Genomic DNA, 23,782 nt, shown 5'->3' with positions numbered 1-23,782 from the left:
AATATATCAAAATATTGAAATTTATCTTGCTGACCACTATTAGAAAAAAGACTTTTAAAGTAAATGTTTCAGGTAATTTGCTCTTTCTGTTGTAGCCAATTACTAACTTATAATTTCTTTTTCAAATTAATGCAAGAAAAAGGCAGAAAAATACTGATAATTTTGTTTATTTTGCACAGTAATTTTCTTCTTAGGCAGCAGGCAGCCTTAGTCCTTATTAAAAGAAATCAGGGCTGAAAGTATTAGCAAATAGTTTTCAATTATTTGAAATTATTTGTATCTGAAATGCATCTGGTGACATTTTCTTTAAAGTTAATAGAAGTCTCTCTTGATTAAAATTACATCAAATCAATTCAAATTTGCTCTGCAAAGTACTTTAAAATAATACACACACACACATCATACATATACATATACATATGTATGTATGCATGTATGCATTTGTGCATTATGTGTAGACACACACACACATATACACACACATACAAAGCATCATCAGTAAAACACATTACCATATGCAGCAAATTAAATTGTGGGCCATAATAAGAGCAAGCCAGCACAGGTATACTACAAACAGATGCTGGATGGCTTGTGTGGATTACAGGATTCCTGGGGGAAAAAAGGAGGGGTCTCTACCTAATATCTAGGAGCATCGCCCATATTCTTCTAGAGGCAAGAAGACAACATAGAGAAAAGCTGCTCAAATTTTTACTAGTAAGTAGCGAGTATAATAGTATTTTGCCAATTAAGCAGGATAAAACTATCAGAACTTCTTTAACTCATAAAAATTTCTTGGGAATCTTCTTAAGGTAACTATGAAAAATTTAATTAAGAACCAGCCAAACACCATTTGGAATCATCTTTCTATCCATCTTTTCGTTTTTCTTTTCTTTTTTACATTTAAAACCAATATTTTAAGCAATGGCTTGTTTTATTGAAAAAAATGTTACTTTTTATTTTTAATTTCCCATTTGGGACTTTTTTGAACATATTACGATGTAAATCTGGGTTAACATAAACGAATACATTTAATATCTCTTAAGAAATTCTGCATTTTTTAATTTCTTTTTTGGTGCTTTTTGCCATTTGGTTGTATTTTCTGCAAAATAGATTGCATATATTTAATATTTTTGAAATGTCAGTTGAAGGTAAGAGTAATTGTTTCCCCTACCTTGTACATTGTTCTTTTGTTTTTCGATGTAATCATAACATTTTAAGGGCTGTGATTAACACATTTCTGAAAAAAATGAAATCCAAATATGCCATATATGATTTGCACTTTGGTTTTTGTATCAGCAAAATTCAAAATTTTATCATCTTTTAATTGGTTGGTTTCAGCCTTGTTACACAATTTTGTTCTATGGATAAAAAAAACTTTCTCATTTTAATGATACTTCTGTAGTTCCATGCATCTTTAATTCTATGGATGTTGAATATCTAAATTTTATTCTAAAACTTCTATTTTTTAAGGAATCTAGAATTATTATATTGGCGTTTGGATATTTACATAAACAAAATGAAGTAATTATTTGCATCAATAGATGTAGTGTTTGGTATGAGTTATTTTGATGCTAAATGAAGAGAAAATACTAGCATTTCAAAATAGTCTGCAAATATTGTCAAATTTGTCTGTTATTCTAATAGATTAAGGTGACATTTTGTTTATTTTTTATCATAAATAATTTTATCCCCCCTTCTTTTTTAACGGAATATTATTAGATAAAAAAGAAAATAAAGGTTCGGATATATAAGTATGAACTGTAATTTCTAGACACTCAACATGTTATCTTAGTTGTTGACTAACAAACACATTTTGTCTATTTTGTTTATTTATATGTGAGTGCATATATGTTAAACTTTTACCAAATGGTTGAAAGTATTTTGAAGGAAATGGATGTCCAGAGGTGAAATTAGCTTAATTTCCAGATAGACAAATTAACAGTTTATTAGATACTGGAATGAACATTGTAACATTACCTATTGAACAGATTTTTTTTTCTGATGATATGCTTCATTTTGCCAGGTTTTTTAATTGAGAAATAATTGTGCAATTTGAAATTGTTCTAATGTCACACACCTAAAATGTAATTGCTATGTAAATAAATTTAACATTGCCCCAAACAGGAATCCTCCCTCCTCTGTGACCCTACTGTCTCCTTCCCCATATTTTAACTGTAATTTTGCTTTTGATTGTAATTCTATTTTATTGTTTTTAGAAATATTTACGTTTTACAGTTTTATAGTTTTTAATTTTGTAAGCCAACCAGAGTTGCTTCAAGACAGGATGGCCGCAAATAAATCTAACAAATAAATAATAAAAATATAAATAAATAAACATACATAAATTACACCCAATTGTGAATTTCTGTATTTGACCCATATATATTTTACCAAACCAACCTGATCATTTTTATCAATGGATATATTGCAGACATTATCTCTAAGTATAAACTAGAGAGTTCAATTTTGTTCCTGACTTTAACCGTTATGCAGAATTATCTAATTGAAATTTTATTGCAGATCATTTCATAACTGTAATATAACATGTCACAGATGTGACATTATGGAGACCTCAATCAAATATGGAAAAGGTGCTTATATTGGTTTTGAGCTTCAGTGTTCTCAGAGGTATTTATTGGATTATTCAGAATTGCTTCTTGCAGGGATACATATACACTCGGCACATTGGGACATTCAAGAAAGGATGAAAAAGGATTCAAAACTGCTTCTTTATGCAATGATTATTTAACTTGGTTAATCAAATATGTTCTCATCTCATTTTAATGAATTATGAATGTGCCTTTTCTGTTTTGTACACTTTTCTGTTTTGTTGTAACAGATTAAAACTGGAATTGTCCATTCTGGCAAAGGAATGATAAATGGGAAGGGAGGATAATGAAACATTGATGCTGTTTTAAAAAGGCTATACTTTTGACACATGACCTATCTTTTTTTCCTTAGGTATCTGAGAACTTAGCAAAAACATATTTTCTTTTTTGCCTTCCAGAATGGAATACAAGAACTTTCTCCTGAGTTTCCTTCTTTGCTCCATGTTGCTTACAGCCAGCTATTGTTACATGATATTTGAGGAAAAGCAAAACTCAGACAACTATGCAATAAATAATAACAAAATCAAGATCCCGGATCTCCCTCCCATCTCTATAGTAGGTTGGTAAAAATGGATCCTGTTTTGAATCTTAAGGCCAGAAATGAACATAGATTCCTTGCTTTTCCTCCTATCTCTACTTCCTTTTCAGTACTGTATTATGAAATGAAATCTGTGAAGCACATTGTCGTGTGCCTATACTTTTCTTCTAACAGATGGAATTGTCAATAAAATGGAATAGGGTCATCTAAATGGTATTTAAATGCTGAGGATGTTTCAATAGTAATGATAGCACATCTGTGCTTTTCTTTCACTTCCTATTTGTAGATAGGACAAATGGAGGGATAAGGAGTTTTTCAGCTATTGCTCAAAACTCTCTTTTTGAAAACTGCCACACTTATCTCTCTAAGTGACAAAATTATTAAGTCTTCAAAAACCCCAGGTATAAATTCTCAATATATGTTAATAGTCTAATTTAATCATTTAATCTAGTTTAATAATCCTGAAGAAAATCTATCATGTAGTTAGTAGCAGTTGACACTACCTTCATGGCACAAATCATTCTAATTATATTTGAATGGTAAAGTATGATTTCTCTATACTTGTATCCATGTGCGACCAATAATGTGATTATGGTTGGCCACACAATTTAAACTGGATTTGGCATTTTTATCCATCTGTCAAATCCCTCCCAAGGACCTGAGACAGGCAGTATTGTTGTTTGATGATGTTAGAGGTATTCAGCTGAAGCTCCAGATGTTTTGGGATTGTACCCAAGGCAGCTACTACTATTGGTACTACTACTGCTGCTGCTACTGCTGCTTCTGCTACTACTACTACTACTACTATTATTATTATTATTATTATTATTATTATTATTATTATTATTATTATTATTATTATTATTATTACTATCATCATCATTAACTCTGGAACAACTGACTGACTTGCATTTAAAAAAAATAAAAACGATAAAAACAAGGGCTCCACAAATGTAAACCGCAAGACCTGGGAGAACAGATAAGTTTTAAAGATTTCAGGAACATCATCAGGTTGGGAGCAATATACATGTCTGGGACAATATCGTTCCAGAGGCCAGAAGCCAGGATGAATGTTTTTTTGCTTTTTAATAAAAAAGCAGAGTACAAACATTGCAATGAAACTATATACAGATAACAAATTTAACCAGTTACATATGGACACTGTTCTCTCTCACCGTAATATAATATGACACATATAATTAAAGTGGCAGCCAGGGGTCAGGGGGCTGACCAGGACCCCTAGAAAATTGAATTTACTTTATTCAATTTAGGCACAGTCGGACCCTAGGCAGCATACTATAAACCAACAGAATAAAATAGAATATTTATGGACAAATTATAACAAGAAATAAACAAAAGAACATAATCCCATAACATTGCTGAAATATTTCAGGACCTTGAATTTTTGTGACAGCTAAATGGTTGACTAAAAATATATTTAAACTTGCTGAAAGCAAGGAACAAGATAAGGGCTCACTTATCTTACATAATCATTTGGAATAAATAAGCATAACAGAAAGTACTACTTTAAATTTACAAGTATAAAATATGATATAAGTTAATTTCAATTTAGTTATTCCATTGTTATTTTATTTTGTTGTAGGAGAAATAGAAAATCAAATTCTAAATGTCTCAAATCAAAATATATATTCAGGATTAGATACTAAGCAATTTAGATCTCACCTATATTTGCAAACCTCGTCTTCACAGTCTTACTCATGACTCTTTTCATCTTTAAAAAGAAACAAACTGAAACCATACAAAAATCACCACATCACAGATTTATGAAATGAGCCGACTGAAACATCAAGGCCAATTTATAGAAAGGTACTTCACAGACTTACTGGAATTAATAGGAACATTTTTGCCATTAGCCATCTGCTCATATACTGTTAATTAAATCATTATGGCTTTCATGATCACTTAAAATTAATATTATATCAGAATTCATTCTAGTGATATTAAGAATCATCAGACCTTCCAAAACCTTGAAAATAAGTTATATAAATTTGTATGGGACAATACAGAATCTAAAAAGTAAGAATAAACCATTTTCCTCTGTCTAGCTTAAGAAGTTAAAGATACAGATAGATTTTGTAATATCCAAATTTCCTTGGTTTATTAATAGAAAGTAAAATATTATTCATGAATTAATAAATTAATCTCAGTAGTCTGTTTGCCTACTAAGATCAACTTCTTCAATTCTGAAGTAATTTAACTAACAATAAAATAAAATCTTCTATGAGACCTCATGGATGGCATGTTCTCACATTTCATATTTAATTGATCTTTGGGACCAGAAATATATTTATTTAGGAAAAATGAATAAAAGATGCAGGGAAATGCAGAATTTGGCTTTCTGTGAAACACTTATTTGGGGAATATTAACTGTTATGAGGTCATGAAGAATTAGAAAAGATTTCTGAGGAACAGATAAGAACAACAGTGAATGATCTGCTATAGGTTATGTTATTATTAGAAAATGGGAGTAAACGGCTGCCCTTCAAGACGCAGATGAGAGAAAAGATGGAGCTTTCCTGGCCATTTGTCCATCTTCTATGGAGTTATTTTCTGATGTGAAAACTGTTGGGAGGAATGGTTTCAGGAGAACATGGTTAGAAAAAGGGTTGGCATCCCCTTCTGTTTAGCCCTAATCTCTTTCACACACACACACACACACACCTCATAGAATTTCACCATACTCCCAGCATTAACGTATTATTTACAGGTAGTCCTTTACTTATAACCATTCATTTAGTGACTATCTGAAGTTACAACATCCCTGAAAAAAGTGACTTATGACCATTTTTTACATTTACGACCATTGCAGCATCTCCATGGTCTTGTGATCAAAAGCTGGATGCTTGGCAACTGGCATGTATTTATGATGGCTGCAGTGTCTCAGGTCATGTACTCACCTTTTGCAATCTTCTGACAAGCAAAGTCAATGGGGAAGCCAGATTCACTTAACAACTGTGTTACTAACTTAACAATGCAGCGATTCACTTAATACCTATAGCAAGAAAGATATTAAAATGGGGCAAAACTTACTTAACAAACTGTTTTCATAGCAACAGAAATTTGGGCCTCAGTTGTTGTTATAGGTCAGTGGTGGCGAACCTATGGCACGGGTGCCAAAAGCGGCACTCAGAGCCTTCTCTGTGGGCACATGTGCCATCGCCCCAGTCCTAGGCCTTCAGCTGGGTTTTATAAAACCTTTTCGCTTTAAACCTCCGCCACCAGGTGCAAAAAAAAAAAAATTCAATCAGTCAACTTCAACTTCTCGCGGGGGAAAAAAAGATCTTGCAAAGTTGGAATTGATTGATTGAACTTTTTAGTCCCACCCAGTCTGCCATTACCACCGCAGCCATGCCCACCCAATTGGCAACACCCAGCCAATGGGCCACACCCACCCAGATGCATAAGTGGGTTTTGGGTTGCAGTTTGGGCACTCAGTCTCTAAAAGGTTCGCCATCACTGTTATAGGTTGAGACTATCTGTATTAAAGTATGTATTATTTATTCACTTTGCTAGCCATCTGGGGCATCAAAACAATATTTAGCTTAAAGAATAATAATACATCTTGAAACAGTTGCTTGTCTTAAAGATCTTCCTAACTAGCATTTTGTATTGGTTCAGTTGCTACTAGCCCTAATTTTTCACCCTTATATTCTCATTGACAAAATTGACATTGCCAAAATTTAACTTTGTTCCGTTACATATCTCCATTAGACAACAGCATCTCTTTCTCCCATGGCATCTCTTGGTTAGGCTAAAGTTAGTAAATAGATCATGCTACATTCAGAAGAGGAGGTAAAAAATGGAGGAGGTGGAGGAAACAAATAATGTTGAAAGGAAAAAGCAGAAACTTGGACTGATTACTTTCTCCTTAACCGTTTTTGTCTCAGGTGAAGTCAAGGAAAGGGAGAATGTTGTACAACAAAGCTTTTTAGCTATATAATGTCCTTCAAAATAAACCAATAGAATACAAATGAATTCAAAGCCAGCAAAGGCTTATGTGATGAAATTTAGAAACATCTGGAAATGCTCAATAGAGAGGGAACCAACTTGATTGCACACCATAGCTAAGGTGTCTCCCTTCTTAGTCATAAGAAGTCTTACTTTGTGTGCTCATCAATTGAGCTCCTGTTATGAAGGGACATAAAACATGTGTTTTCCTGCATTACATATGGTTTGACTTTGAATCACATCTGGCTATAATGGTGAAAATTTGGAAGTTATGTGGAATGTAAACGTTAAACTAAGGCTGTAACTCACATACAGTATATGGTCATTTTTTCAAAACTGGGAAAAATCAGAGCAGTTGAACCATGTGAGTAAGGCTGTTTTATAGGTGAGAGCAACTGATTCTGACAATATTTTATTTAAGAATTTATTGAGGAAAATTAAAGGAGAGGCACAGAGTGATGGTTCATTCAGTTAGAGATTAAAAATTCATGGACATTGAAAGAGTTGTTTGAACCATATGTTTGTTTTATCTGTCTTAGAATAACACTAGCTATTAATGAGGCAGTGAAACACTATTAGAAGAAAATACTCAAGGCCTGAATCTGCCTGTAGGCATTCCAACCTATCAAGAGAACAACATTTTATTTGTACTTTAAATAAGAGTTTAAGCTGCTTTCCAGTTCTTAAGATTTCCTCCCTGCTATCAGATAGTCATCAATTGCCCTTTCTGCAAAAGTAAAAGGATGAATGGCTGCATGGCTTCCTCTATTTCATAATTTTTATTTATTCAATTTAATTTATTTAAATGTCAATTATTCAAATATTCAAATTTATTTAATTTTGATTTTTGTTTATTAGTTTTGTCAGAAGAATAATTTGGGGTGCCAGCTTGAGCCGAAGTTGCATAAGAATAAATAAAAATGAGATCCAGACAGCTATGAGGAAAGAAGAAATGTTTATTCCTAAAAGCAAAACAGCTTGCTTTTAGATGCAGGCTACAGAGTGGAGAGGGATTAAAGAGTCTACCTCCCCCCCCCCTCTCTCTCTCAGCCTCCAGCTTTTACTTGGAGGCTAGTAAATGCAGGAAAAGTAAAGAAACAGAAAGAAATATATTGCCTTTTCATAGATCATCAAAAGAGTATAATTAAGTCATCTTTTAAACTTTCCTTACTTTAAACATAAAATTACAATATGCATACATATACAATGGCAGTAAAGTAGTCTCTTTCAATTTAAACTTATAGGAACATTTGTATACACAATAACAATTTATTTTTTTAAGAAAATAGTTCTTTTAAGGCTTTTTTCTTTATTTTTATTACAATTGAAAGTACTTTTGTTTTGCCAAATTAAATTAAATTACTAGTCTCATCTCATATCTTAGTCCATTTTTTTTTACATAAATCCTGTGCATTTCACTTTTTCATTCCCTCCTAAACTAGGCATCCAGCAACCTTCCTAATGGAGAGGTTGGGAAAACATGCGAAGCCGAAGTTCCCTTTTCCTTGTCCCTACGAACACACATGTCCCTATCAGTTTGGGGGTGTACCCATATGGGAGACCTCCTAAGCGAGGTACATAGCTCCCCTATCTTTACCCGCCATTCAGTTTTCTAATTGCTTTTAAATGAGACTGGCAATCACACAGATAAAACCTGTGCATCCACTCCATTTTTTCACAAACAACATGAGAAATTTTTTCGGTACCCTATTTGGGCATTCAGATACTCATTCTTATTTCATTCCATTTGCAAGAACCTGGGACCAGCAATGAGATGTGAGACCATTTACATAAGCTGGGAGTAAAATGTAATTGTGATTTCTTTCAAGCAGAAGCAAAAGTATTTCATCTCTACTATTCCAAAAACAATAGAGAAATATTCATGCTTATGTAGATGAAATGCATGAGTTGGTCACTACAGTTGAAATGTCCAGTTCAAGCATTCTATATTATTCTAGCCGTTGCAGTTAAAAATGCATATTATACAAGTTTCTGAAATCTTTCTGGTTTTTTTTCCCCCTTAAAGATTTAACCAAAACTTCCTTGAAGCTAAGCAGGAAAGAAGCTGAGAAAAAAAAATCTATGAAGGTGGGTAATTGTTCTTAGCATATTTATAAAGATAAATAAACTATCAATTTATATTCTTTTCTGGACTGTCATGACTTCCTTAAATAGTTTTGGGAATTATACTTTGCTGAGGTTGTTACAAATTTGGGCTTGGAAATCCACAAACAATTAGAGACAAAGTTAAGATTTTAAGATTGGATATTGTAGATAAATAACAAACAACATTTTTATTCTTATGTGAAGTATGAAGAAGACACCTGGTTTGATCAAAGGCTAAATCTGCACTTGTCTGTACTTTAAATCTGCAGCAGGATAAAATACAATGAAAAACTCAATACAATAAAGTAGCTTAAAATGTGCTCAAAATGAAGTACACAGATTTACTTCAGTTAGAGCAACTGGAGTAAGACTCATTTAGCCTCTTAGGCAGCAAAGGCTACTGAAACGCTTTTCAAAAGCTTTATTTGTATACTTTGCTTTGTTTTGTTTTCTCTCCTCAGAGAATGGGGCAACAAAAAAAGCCTTCTAGACCCAAACCGTCTCCCCCTCCGAACTGTGTCGCTACTTGGGCAAGCTGCAAGCCACCATCTCATCCCTGCTGTGATTTCTGTGCCTTCTGCCACTGCCGACTTTTTCAGACAGTCTGCTACTGTCGTATGGGAAATCCAAACTGCTAAATCAAAGTCAAGAGTGCTCTCAGTATCTCAGTATATCTTCCAGCATGATTGTCTTGTATTTATTTTCAAAAGAGGCCAAGAGCCTTGTTTTCTTCCAAGTGTCACATTCATTGTGGGATCTGTCTCAAAGAGTAATGCTACCAGAAACAAGCTAGTCCCTGCCATGGTAATTATGGTAGAGAAGGGGTGAAATGAGATAAATGAGATAAAGACTGACCACTTGAAAAGTGAAGGGAAGGTGAGAGAATGAAAGTTACACATTAAAAATACATTACAGGTAACGTATTTCCCTGAAAATAAGATATGGTCTTATATTTTTTTGGCACCAAAAAACACATTAGGGCTTATTTTCAGGAAAATATATTATCACGGGGATCAGCCCGGCTGGGCACCCCACCCTCCAATGTGCGCATAAGAGGTGGTAAGCACGCAGGGACCGACAATGTCCAATAACAGCTGCAGCCCGCCGGCCCCTTGGCGCAGTGCAGGTAAGTCCGAGTGCAGAGGCAGATGTGGGGGGAGGCAGGTGATCTGAACATGGCCTGCCTCCCTCCCGGTGCCTCTCTTCTGCCTGCTGCTGGTGCAGCCACCTGGCTCACAGGGGGCTCACACAGCAGCACTGGCAGCAGGCAGAAGCACGGCTGCACTGAGGCAGGCAATCTTAACGTGCCACCCACTCTGACCCACTCTTTCGGCTTCCCCGCAGCCGCATCAGGGCAGGTGATCCCAATGCGCCGTGAGGCCACCTGCCCCGGCAAGGCCACAGGCAAGCTGAGAGATGGTGTGACGGAGTGAGTGGTGCATCGGGATTACCTAGCTCCCCCTCCCCCCTCTGCGCTTGGACTTACCTGCACTGCGCGGGCTGCTGCCGGACATCTTTGACCTTGTGTGCTCGCCCCTCCTTTGCTGACCACACCCACCCATCCCTGGGTTATTTTTGGGATAGCTAGGGCTTATTTTCTGGGTGAGTCTTATTTTCAGGGAAACACGGTAGTCCTCGAGTTATGACCACAATTGAGCCCAAAATTTATGTTGCTAAGTGAAACATTTATTAAATGAGTTTTGCCGCATTTTACGACTTTTCTTGCCAGAGTTGTTAAGTGAATAATTGCATTTGTTAAGTTAGTAATATGATTGTTAAGTGAATCTGGCTTCCCCATTGACTTTGCTTGTCAAAAGATCACAAAAGCTGGTCACATGACCCCAGGACATCGCAACCGTCATAAATATGAACCAGTTGCCAAGCATCTGAATTTTGATCATGCGACCATGGGGATGCTGTGATTTTCAGTGCCATTGTAACTTTGAACGGTCACTAAATGAACTGTTATAAGTTGAGGACTACCTGTATATTTTCCTTCTGAAGAATTGCATTTATTACAACTTCTGAGATGTAAAAAGGTGCCCTCCAGGACAATAATCATGTGGATTTCTAGCAAAATTAGAGAGGTGAAAACAAGTTATTGCTCAGTGATTTATAGTTAGCTTTCTGTAACAGGATTTGGTAACATTTAGCATTCCAGGTGTTGCTTAATGATTGGCCCCAACCATTGATGGGAACTATGATTAACAATCAGTCTTTGAGGACTGCAGATATCCCATATCCATAAAAGGGAGTGTGGAATCAGTTTCAGTCCAAGGATTCATTCACTTCTCTAATATTTTTTTCTTTAACATATTGAAGGACTATCCACCAGTGATGGGTATAGCCAAAGCTAAAATATTTTCTTTTTACTTTCTTTGTTTTGTTTTTGCTTGTCCTTTCTATCACCCCTTCTCCTTTCCTCTGTTCTTCCTAGTTCTACTCTATATAAATCATGCTACTTTGATTCTCTCCTCTGGAGAGAGCAATGTGAGTCAATGATGCAGGAATCCAACATAGAAGCAAAACATCTGGTAATAAAAAGAGAGAATGATTCTTCTGTGCATTGTCATTATACTTAGATTTTATGCTAATTGGTGAAAAAAAGAGGTTTTAACCCTAGACTACCCAGATGGAAAACAATTGTGAAATAGGATAAATGAAAGCACGGGGAGCAGAATCAAGGAAAGTTGACGGAGCCTGGTAATTAGCTAGCAAACCAAACAGAAAGGGTTGGAAAACTACACTGTTCCATGGGTCACATGTTTCCCATTATATGCATAATTATAAAGCATGCTCTTCCATTTCTTAAAACAAATCAATATATTAACTTTAATAAAACTATTCTCCATCTTCAGTTTTAAACTGGCTTATGTTTCAGTTCAGCAGTTTTGATTATATTAGTGTGTATAATATATAAATTAAAAGGGAGTATATAAAACTCCCTTTTAATTTGGAGTAGAATTGGGATGACTGGATGGAGCTGAGAGTTTACTGGTCAGCTGCCCTTCCTTCCCAATACCATGTGGAGTTCACAGATACTTTTTCTTTGCGCCCTTAGAGAAAAACATCTACCTACCTAGGACTGAACTCTCAACCTTCTGAGTGGGAGGTGAGTGAGAGAATTAAAGGAACACATTTTCATTACTACCCTTAATTTGTAAGTACTGACTTTGTTTAACCTCAGCTTTTGGAGCCACCAAAGCTTTCCCAATCCATCTAGGCTTCTACAGATTTTATGTCACAACCATCATCTTGAGCATGCATGGCCACTTTGATGCTCAGGCTCAATATGGATATCTTTGACTTCTTCATATTTGTGCTGATTGATTCATCACACCTATGTAGGCTATAAATCTATCTGTTGCACAAACCTTTAGCATTTTAAAAGCTCCCCCCTCTTTTTTTGTCTCTTGAAATATTTCATGCACTGACTGCATAAGTCTTTAACAGTATTATAATGCTGCTTTACTGAGTTAGCTGGCATTCTAGAGAATGTTAGGAGCTAAGGATATGCTGCAAAATTGTGTTGCAAGCCTCCCATTGTTATAGTAGTTAATAGCTAAAATAGAGACCCATGGCAGTCAGAAGAAAGATCAGACAAGACCTCCAAACAGAATCAGATCATAGGCTTGGGGAGTCTTTATTCATTTGCAACTAATCATGAAGCTAACATGCCCTGGTAGCTTCTTATATTTTGCTCCATGAATTTGGCAATGAATAAGATAAGCTTGTTCCGTCCTTAGCTCTACTGATATTAATTTTCCTTCTACAATCCAAGGGCACCCTCAAGATGTATATATAAAATCTATTAAGTTTCATTACTCATTATCTTTGAAGGAAGTCCACCGACTACAGTGACTTGAAGTAGATACAGATCTGAAATGGGAATAGGATATTTCATGCTAGTACCATTTACTGCCAAATCACTGATGAAAGCATTTCATTTTAGCAGTGAGGAAAGTTGAAAGTTGAAAGAAACCGTTTAGTCCATTCTCCAATGCTCTCTTCAGTGCAGAAATATAAATAAAAGTTTCCCCATCTGACAGCTATCCATCATTTATCAGAACATGTGCAATGATGTCACCTCCTTAGCAACTGATTTCATTACTGAACTTCTGTTATGTTTATAAAGTTTTTCTTAATCAAAGCCTGCCTTTCTATAATTTAAGTTGATTAGACTTTGTTCTGAAGTCTGGAACGAATAAACAACAGATCGGAGCATTTGCTGGGGGAAAGAGTTGAGGAATGATGAATAATATTACTTTGAAGGGAAAAATAATGGAGGGGGGGAGAGTGATACATGAGAAAAGTAGAGTGCATATTTACATTTTTTTTCCCCAGGCAAATTGATGAACAAAAAATGTTAGCATTTTATTATGAATAAACAATATTGATCTAAAAGTTGTAATGCTTTGTTGAGCTTTTGGGGGGCATGGCAGTGATTAAACATTTCCTTCTTAATTTGCTTTTTCATACTTTTAACTTAATTTTTATTTTAGAGGCAAATATGAACACTACACAGTTAGGAATCCAGTGGTAGAGAATGTATGTAGCTTAAGTTAAATTGTTGCTTTCTTGTTCTCTAAGCTTGGTGTTTTTCTGCAGACATTTCATTACAGTGAGAAAATACTAAGATCCCAGTAAGAAAGAATGTATCATAATCACAATATATGACTAATTCATAACCACCTTCTTTAAGCCTTCCATTTCAAAATGATTATTGGGTGGAAAGAATGTGAAAAGTAAAGGCCAAAGTGGTCCCAGGAGTAGTACGCTCAGGGCTGTGACTCCTAAGATGGTAGAGTGGTTCCAAAAGATCGTAGGAACAACATCAGAGCTTTCTTTCCAGAGGGATTCAGTGCTAGGAACAATTAAGATACCATGCAGAACCCTCAAATTCCCAGGCTTCTTGCAGACTGGAGAAAACACAGACCACCCATAGGGCTGAGAAAGAAATTTTTATATATATACAGTAAATGTTTTCACTAACTCACACAGAATTAGCCGCAATACTGATAATGCTAGTATTAAAATCAGAAAGTAGAAGCTTTATATAATCAGAATTTGTTCTTTCTGGCTACAGTCATAGTGTAATAAGAGACTTCCTTATGTCTCTGTAGAAATTGCAGAATGGCAATACAATAGGCAATGATTTCAATCTTTTTTGAAGTAAATGTGTGAATTTGTGCAGACAAAAGGATTCTGCGGTATCTTTTCTTTAGGAATGCTGATGGTAAAGTATAATACCATATCCAAAAGAATTCCTTAACTGGGGGAAAATGTCTCTTAATTGATGAATTTTTAGCAAAGTGAATAAAATCTTTTCAAATTAGAAATTATTTTTAATAATTGAGAGGACTAAACGAAAACCAGTGGTTAAAACAACAGACTAGAAACTGGGAGACCATGAGTTCTAGTCCTACATTAGGCATGAAAGCCAGCTGGGTGACTTTGGACCATTCACTCTCTCTCATTCTGCGATGTCAGGCTCGGGAGATAAGCCAATTCCTTTTGCAACTAATGGATCAATGCTTGGTGATGAGTGTTGCCCTTCCTCTGGGTGGTTTTCACCAATGCCAGTGTATTCCAATATTGTCACATCCCTTCCACCAAACTTTGATATAGTTCTCAATTTTTCTGCTAAAAAATGGATTATGATATCATTGGTGTATTAAATTCTGGATGAGATGGGTGGCCCGTAAATTAAACAAACAAATAAATAAAATTCCATGACTGATCCCTAATGCTTTCAGAGACAGATCTTAATGTTTTATGCCATTAGAAAGTGTTCTACTTTTTATCTCTAATATTTTTCATAACTGTTTCCATAAATATTTTAAAATCTGTATTTGAGAATCCTATACATTTTTGACACTGCATCTTTGGTATTCTTTCTATATGAAGAATTACTCTTTAAAAGTCAATGATAAAGTGTAAAATTATTTCCTTTACATCTTTGTCTTTAGGGAATGATAAAACGTATGCATATTGTATCCAATTTAGTCCTAGAATGTTAGATCACCAACTTTTAACCATATTAGATATTGTCCCTCCATCTGTAAAACATTCCTTTCATCCATATATTGTAGATTTGTCTGTTCTTGGTCTGTAGTAACTTTAAATTCCCTGCAAAAAGATTGCTGTTCTATGAGAAGTATTATCAGGGTAGGTTATGCTGCCACGGCTTTTACTAAGATACTAATAGTAATATACTCCAAACAAACAAAGTTTCCCTTCATTTCCTTTTAAATCTGTATTCTTATTAAATAGGATTGTATTCAGGACTTGAAATGAAGAAATTATTCTATTTTTGAAAAAAATATCTTTCATATAAGCAATAATGTTATAAAGCTATAAAATATTATATTTCATTATAAAATCTCCGTTTCTTTTCTGAGATTAAAGGTAAAACAGTGGTCTATTTATACATGCTTTTTAAAACAAATTTTGTAAATATTTCTTGCTGTGAATCTTTTAGTAAAAGAGAGAGATATTTGAAAAAACAATTTAGGGACAGAGTACTAATCATTTTAAGGATATAACCCTGATATAGCTTTAATTAGGGCCGTGACTATTGCTAGCTTTGGCGTTGTAATTTAGAACCGTTTGGAGAAGTTAGAATTTCATTTTATTTTCTTTGTTTACACAAATCTTAGAGGTACCCCTAAGCTCATTGTATAATTTGGGGAGTTCTTTAGTCCTCAATTCTTTAAAATTTGTTTTTAATCATGCTATCATACATCATATGTTAATCTTTTATTTAGAATCAAATGAAAAAAATTTGGTTGGTTTAGGATGCATATCAGCATTTTAATCTGCAAAGACATTCACAAGATGTTTACCTATGGAGCTGCTACTGCCACAATGTTTGATTTATTTTGTAATCTTACTAAAAGGAACTTCAGTAATTTATAAAAAAGGGGAGAGGGTGAGCAACCATGATTTGCTTTAATAATTTAATTTAAAAGATAATTTTGACTACACTGTACTTACAAATTTAATTCCTAATTTATATTTTTCCTGCATCTTGAATAAAAGTAGCCATTCTAATATATCAAAGTCTGCAGCAAATCAGCAAATATTTATTTTTTCTTTATTCCAGGGTATCATGTTAAGAAGCTTTCTAATTGGAACTGAACTTCAATCTATTTGGGCTTGGTGAATCTATATTGATCTAAATTACTGCAATACTAATTAAAACTATTAGAAAATATTGATGTTCATATTTAGCATGTTGGTTCAATAATGAAACATGCTTATAATTTGAAAAATCCATCAGATCCTTCTGATCTTTGGGGGTGGCTACTATTCTAGATTTGCAAGCACACAATGGGGAATACACAATGAAAGGAATGATTTGGCACCAGCAAGCTTAATATGCTTCTGGCCTGACTGCTTAAGATACAGAAGCTTTTGCAATCAAATTGATTAGGATCATGCCAATTTCAGATAGCAGTTCAAGCTGAGCCAAGTTTAGTTTAATCACATACAGCTAGAGGGATTTAAATTATTTAAAAGAAACAGGCCAAATAAAAGAGGAGGTGGAGTTGCTCTCTATATAAGAAATAACTACATCTCTACAGAAATAGAGCACAGCAATGATGAAAACTGTCCTGAATGCATATGGGTCAATATAAAAGGGGGGGGAAACGACATTGCCATAGGTGTATACTATAGGCCACCCAACCAAACACAGGAAATAGATGAACTTTTTGCTAATCAGCTAACTAAGGTATGTAGGAAGCACATCACAATAGTGATGGGGGACTTTCACTACCCTGACATCAACTGGGAGACAAACTCTGCACCGAGTGGAAGATCAAACAGATTCCTGACAAACCTAGCAGACAACTTTGTCTCCCAAAAAGTAGAGAAGGGAACTAGGGGATTAGCCATTTTGGACCTAATTCTCACTAACAGAGATGAAATGATAGAAGGCGTTGAAGCCATAGGAACCTTGGGAGGAAGTGACCATGCAATATTGGAATTCAACATTATGGAAGCACAAGCAATAAAACACAGTCAAACTAGAGTCTTGGACTTCAAGAGAGCTAATTTCAATAATCTTAGAGAGGGTTTGGGAAGGATTCCATGGATGAGAATCCTCCAGGGGAAAACAACTCAAGAGGCTTGGGAAATTTTGAAAAGTAACATAATAAAGGCCCAGTCTAGCACAATACCAACAAAGAGGAAAAATAACAGCTCTCAAAAGAAACCAGCATGGCTACATAAGGAACTCTCTGATCAATTGAAAGATAAAAAGAACAAGTATAGAAAGTGGAAAGAGGGACACATAACTAAGTCAGAATATCAGCAAATAGCCCGAGCCTGCAAAGATGAAGTGAGGAAAGCTAAGGCTCAGAATGAACTAAGGCTTGCAACCAAAGTCAAAAATAACAAAAAAAGCTTCTTTAAACATGTAAAAAACAAGAAAAAAGTGAAGGAAACAATTGGTCCATTAGTGGGTGAAAGTGGCAAGAAGGTGACAAGCAACAGGGAGAAAGCAGAACTATTTAACTCATTTTTCGCATCTGTCTTTACACAAAGGGAAAAAACAAACCAACCTACCAAAAATAGTGCCATAAAAAACAAAATAGAGATACAAGTTAAGATAGGCAAGAAAATGATAAGTGAACACCTGTCCAGCCTAGATGAGTTCAAATCACCAGGGCCAGATGGATTACACCCCAGGGTTCTTAAGGAGCTGGCGGATGTGATCTCAGAACCACTGAACTATGTTTTTCAAAGATCCTGGAGCACTGGGGAACTACCTTAGGACTGGAAAAGAGCTGATGTAGTTCCCATCTTCAAAAAAGGGGGGAAAAGGGACACAGGAAATTACAGACCTATCAGCCTGACCTCAATACCTGGGAAGATTCTGGAAAAGATAATCAAACAATGAATCAGCGAACACCTACAGGCAAACAAAGTCATTATTAAAAGCCAACATGGGTTTGTCAAAAACAGATCATGCCAGACAAATCTTATTGCATTCTTTGACCAGGTGACAAAATTAGTGGACCAGAGGAATGCTGTGGATATAATTTACTTGGACTTCAGTAAGGCATTTGACAAAGTAGATCACAACCTACTACTTGATAAGATTGAAAAATGTGGGTTAGACAACATCACCACCAGATGGATCTGTAGCTGGCTGACCGGCCGTACTCAGCATGTGGTCCTCAATGGAACCGCATCTACATGGAGGGAAGTGTGTAGTGGGGTGCCCCAGGGCTCTGTTCTGGGCCCAGTGCTCTTCAACATCTTCATCAACGATCTGGGCGAGGGGATAGATGGGGAACTCATCAAATTTGCAGACGACACCAAGCTGGCAGGAATAGCCAACACTCCAGAAGTCAGGCTTAGGATACAGAAGGATCTTGACAGACTTGAACACTGGGCGCTATCNCCCAATCCATCTAGGCTTCTACAGATTTTATGTCACAACCATCATCTTGAGCATGCATGGCCACTTTGATGCTCAGGCTCAATATGGATATCTTTGACTTCTTCATATTTGTGCTGATTGATTCATCACACCTATGTAGGCTATAAATCTATCTGTTGCACAAACCTTTAGCATTTTAAAAGCTCCCCCCTCTTTTTTTTGTCTCTTGAAATATTTCATGCACTGACTGCATAAGTCTTTAACAGTATTATAATGCTGCTTTACTGAGTTAGCTGGCATTCTAGAGAATGTTAGGAGCTAAGGATATGCTGCAAAATTGTGTTGCAAGCCTCCCATTGTTATAGTAGTTAATAGCTAAAATAGTGACCCATGGCAGTCAGAAGAAAGGTCAGACAAGACCTCCAAACAGAATCAGATCATAGGCTTGGGGAGTCTTTATTCATTTGCAACTAATCATGAAGCTAACATGCCCTGGTAGCTTCTTATCTTTTGCTCCATGAATTTGGCAATGAATAAGATAAGCTTGTTCCGTCCTTAGCTCTACTGATATTAATTTTCCTTCTACAATCCAAGGGCACCCTCAAGATGTATATATAAAATCTATTAAGTTTCATTACTCATTATCTTTGAAGGAAGTCCACTGACTACAGTGACTTGAAGTAGATACAGATCTGAAATGGGAATAGGATATTTCATGCTAGTACCATTTACTGCCAAATCACTGATGAAAGCATTTCATTTTAGCAGTGAGGAAAGTTGAAAGTTGAAAGAAACCGTTTAGTCCATTCTCCAATGCTCTCTTCAGTGCAGAAATATAAATAAAAGTTTCCCCATCTGACAGCTATCCATCATTTATCAGAACATGTGCAATGATGTCACCTCCTTAGCAACTGATTCCATTACTGAACTTCTGTTATGTTTATAAAGTTTTTCTTAATCAAAGCCTGCCTTTCTATAATTTAAGTTGATTAGACTTTGTTCTGAAGTCTGGAACGAATAAACAACAGATCGGAGCATTTGCTGGGGGAAAGAGTTGAGGAATGATGAATAATATTACTTTGAAGGGGAAAATAATGGAGGGTGGGGAGAGTGATACATGAGAAAAGTAGAGTGCATATTTACATTTTTTTCCCCAGGCAAATTGATGTACAAAAAATGTTAGCATTATTTTATTATGAATAAACAATATTGATCTAAAAGTTGTAATGCTTTGTTGAGCTTTTGGGGGGCATGGCAGTGATTAAACATTTCCTTCTTAATTTGCTTTTTCATACTTTTAACTTAATTTTTATTTTAGAGGCAAATATGAACACTACACAGTTAGGAATCCAGTGGTAGAGAATGTATGTAGCTTAAGTTAAATTGTTGCTTTCTTGTTCTCTAAGCTTGTTTTTCTGCAGACATTTCATTACAGTGAGAAAATACTAAGATCCCAGTAAGAAAGAATGTATCATAATCACAATATATGACTAATTCATAACCACCTTCTTTAAGCCTTCCATTTCAAAATGATTATTGGGTGGAAAGAATGTGAAAAGTAAAGGCCAAAGTGGTCCCAGAAGTAGTACGCTCAGGGCTGTGACTCCTAAGATGGTAGAGTGGTTCCAAAAGATCGTAGGAACAACATCAGAGCTTTCTTTCCAGAGGGATTCAGTGCTAGGAACAATTAAGATACCATGCAGAACCCTCAAATTCCCAGGCTTCTTGCAGACTGGAGAAAACACAGACCACCCATAGGGCTGAGAAAGAAATTTTTATATATACAGTAAATGTTTTCACTAACTCACACAGAATTAGCCGCAATACTGATAATGCTAGTATTAAAATCAGAAAGTAGAAGCTTTATATAATCAGAATTTGTTCTTTCTGGCTACAGTCATAGTGTAATAAGAGACTTCCTTATGTCTCTGTAGAAATTGCAGAATGGCAATACAATAGGCAATGATTTCAATCTTTTTTGAAGTAAAAGTGTGAATTTGTGCAGACAAAAGGATTCTGCGGTATCTTTTCTTTAGGAATGCTGATGGTAACGTATAATACCATATCCAAAAGAATTCCTTAACTGGGGGAAAATGTCTCTTAATTGATGAATTTTTAGCAAAGTGAATAAAATCTTTTCAAATTAGAAATTATTTTTAATAATTGAGAGGACTAAACGAAAACCAGTGGTTAAAACAACAGACTAGAAACCGGGAGACCATGAGTCCTAGTCCTACATTAGGCATGAAAGCCAGCTGGGTGACTTTGGACCATTCACTCTCTCTCATTCTGCGATGTCAGGCTCGGGAGATAAGCCAATTCCTTTTGCAACTAATGGATCAATGCTTGGTGATGAGTGTTGCCCTTCCTCTGGGTAGTTTTATCCAATGCCAGTGTATTCCAATGTTGTAACATCCCTTCCACCAAACTTTGATATACTGTAGTTCTCAATTTTTCTGCTAAAAATGGATTATGATATCATTGGTGTATTAAATTCTGGATGAGATGGGTGGCCCGTAAATTAAACAAACAAATAAATAAAATTCCATGACTGATCCCTAATGCTTTCAGAGACAGATCTTAATGTTTTATGCCATTAGAAAGTGTTCTACTTTTTATCTCTAATATTTTTCATAACTGTTTCCATAAATATTTTAAAATCTGTATTTGAGAATCCTATACATTTTTGACACTGCATCTTTGGTATTCTTTCTATATGAAGAATTACTTTTTAAAAGTCAATGATAAAGTGTAAAATTATTTCCTTTACATCTTTGTCTTTAGGGAATGATAAAACGTATGCATATTGTATCCAATTTAGTCCTAGAATGTTAGATCACCAACTTTTAACCATATTAGATATTGTCCCTCCATCTGTAAAACATTCCTTTCATCCATATATTGTAGATTTGTCTGTTCTTGGTCTGTAGTAACTTTAAATTCCCTGCAAAAAGATTGCTGTTCTATGAGAAGTATTATCAGGGTAGGTTATGCTGCCACGGCTTTTACTAAGATACTAATAGTAATATACTCCAAACAAACAAAGTTTCCCTTCATTTCCTTTTAAATCTGTATTCTTATTAAATAGGATTGTATTCAGGACTTGAAATGAAGAAATTATTCTATTTTTGAAAAAAATATCTTTCATATAAGCAATAACGTTATAAAGCTATAAAATATTATATTATATTATAAAATCTCCGTTTCTTTTCTGAGATTAAAGGTAAAACAGTGGTCTATTTATACATGCTTTTTAAAACAAATTTTGTAAATATTTCTTGCTGTGAATCTTTTAGTAAAAGAGAGAGATATTTGAAAAAACAATTTAGGGACAGAGTACTAATCATTTTAAGGATATAACCCTGATATAGCTTTAATTAGGGCCGTGACTATTGCTAGCTTTGGCGTTGTAATTTAGAACCGTTTGGAGAAGTTAGAATTTCATTTTATTTTCTTTGTTTACACAAATCTTAGAGGTACCCCTAAGCTCATTGTATAATTTGGGGAGTTCTTTAGTCCTCAATTCCTTAAAATTTGTTTTTAATCATGCTATCATACATCATATGTTAATCTTTTATTTAGAATCAAATGAAAAAATTTTGGTTGGTTTAGGATGCATATCAGCATTTTAATCTGCAAAGACATTCACAAGATGTTTACCTATGGAGCTGCTACTGCCACAATGTTTGATTTATTTTGTAATCTTACTAAAAGGAACTTCAGTAATTTATAAAAAAGGGGAGAGGGTGAGCAACCATGATTTGCTTTAATAATTTAATTTAAAAGATAATTTTGACTACACTGTACTTACAAATTTAATTCCTAATTTATATTTTTCCTGCATCTTGAATAAAAGTAGCCATTCTAATATATCAAAGTCTGCAGCAAATCAGCAAATATTTATTTTTTCTTTATTCCAGGGTATCATGTTAAGAAGCTTTCTAATTGGAACTGAACTTCAATCTATTTGGGCTTAGTGAATCTATAATGATCTAAATTACTGCAATACTAATTAAAACTATTAGAAAATATTGATGTTCATATTTAGCATGTTGGTTCAATAATGAAACATGCTTATAATTTGAAAAATCCATCAGATCCTTCTGATCTTTGGGGGTGGCTACTATTCTAGATTTGCAAGCACACAATGGGGAATACACAATGAAAGGAATGATTTGGCACCAGCAAGCTTAATATGCTTCTGGCCTGACTGCTTAAGATACAGAAGCTTTTGCAATCAAATTGATTAGGATCATGGCAATTTCAGATAGCAATTCAAGCTGAGCCAAGTTTAGTTTAATCACACACAGCTAGAGGGATTTAAATTATTTAAAAGAAACAGGCCAAATAAAAGAGGAGGTGGAGTTGCTCTCTATATAAGAAATAACTACATCTCTACAGAAATAGAGCACAGTAATGATGAAAACTGTCCTGAATGCATATGGGTCAATATAAAAGGGGGGGGAAATGACATTGCCATAGGTGTATACTATAGGCCACCCAACCAAACACAGGAAATAGATGAACTTTTTGCTAATCAGCTAACTAAGGTATGTAGGAAGCACATCACAATAGTGATGGGGGACTTTCACTACCCTGACATCAACTGGGAGACAAACTCTGCACCGAGTGGAAGATCAAACAGATTCCTGACAAACCTAGCAGACAACTTTGTCTCCCAAAAAGTAGAGAAGGGAACTAGGGGATTAGCCATTTTGGACCTAATTCTCACTAACAGAGATGAAATGATAGAAGGCGTTGAAGCCATAGGAACCTTGGGAGGAAGTGACCATGCAATATTGGAATTCAACATTATGGAAGCACAAGCAATAGAACACAGTCAAACTAGAGTCTTGGACTTCAAGAGAGCTAATTTCAATAATCTTAGAGAGGGTTTGGGAAGGATTCCATGGATGAGAATCCTCCAGGGGAAAACAACTCAAGAGGCTTGGGAAATTTTGAAAAGTGACATAATAAAGGCCCAGTCTAGCACAATACCAACAAAGAGGAAAAATAACAGCTCTCAAAAGAAACCAGCATGGCTGCATAAGGAACTCTCTGATCAATTGAAAGATAAAAAGAACAAGTATAGAAAGTGGAAAGAGGGACACATAACTAAGTCAGAATATCAGCAAATAGCCCGAGCCTGCAAAGACAAAGTGAGGAAAG

At 35.1% G+C, this 23,782-nt stretch overlaps 1 protein-coding gene across 1 annotated transcript; it reads left to right on the top strand.

The window, feature by feature from the left end:
• The first annotated feature begins 688 nt into the window (after nt 1–688).
• Nucleotides 689–9,924, top strand: ASIP (agouti signaling protein). Its single transcript, XM_015817011.1, has 4 exons — nt 689–714; nt 3,008–3,168; nt 9,143–9,204; nt 9,684–9,924. Exons 2-4 carry the CDS (start codon nt 3,009–3,011, stop codon nt 9,858–9,860), a joined length of 399 nt encoding a protein of 132 aa, XP_015672497.1. The 5' UTR covers nt 689–714; nt 3,008; the 3' UTR covers nt 9,861–9,924.
• The last annotated feature ends 13,858 nt before the right edge of the window (nt 9,925–23,782 follow it).

Source organism: Protobothrops mucrosquamatus, unplaced genomic scaffold (assembly GCF_001527695.2).
Source record: "Protobothrops mucrosquamatus isolate PMUCROS unplaced genomic scaffold, P.Mucros_1.0 scaffold547, whole genome shotgun sequence".
Classification (NCBI taxonomy): Eukaryota; Metazoa; Chordata; class Lepidosauria; order Squamata; family Viperidae; genus Protobothrops; species Protobothrops mucrosquamatus.
The sequence above is the reverse complement of the archived record's forward strand: the minus strand, read 5'-3'. Positions and strand labels throughout refer to the sequence as shown.

Excerpts from the sequence above, each read along its gene's own strand:
- ASIP (XM_015817011.1), top strand. The coding sequence starts at position 3,009 with ATGGAATACAAGAACTTTCTCCTGAGTTTCCTTCTTTGCTCCATGTTG. Across the intron at positions 3,169-9,142 it reads CCCTCCCATCTCTATAGTAG|ATTTAACCAAAACTTCCTTG; the intron begins GTTGGTAAAAAT and ends TCCCCCTTAAAG. Across the intron at positions 9,205-9,683 it reads AGAAAAAAAAATCTATGAAG|AGAATGGGGCAACAAAAAAA; the intron begins GTGGGTAATTGT and ends TTCTCTCCTCAG.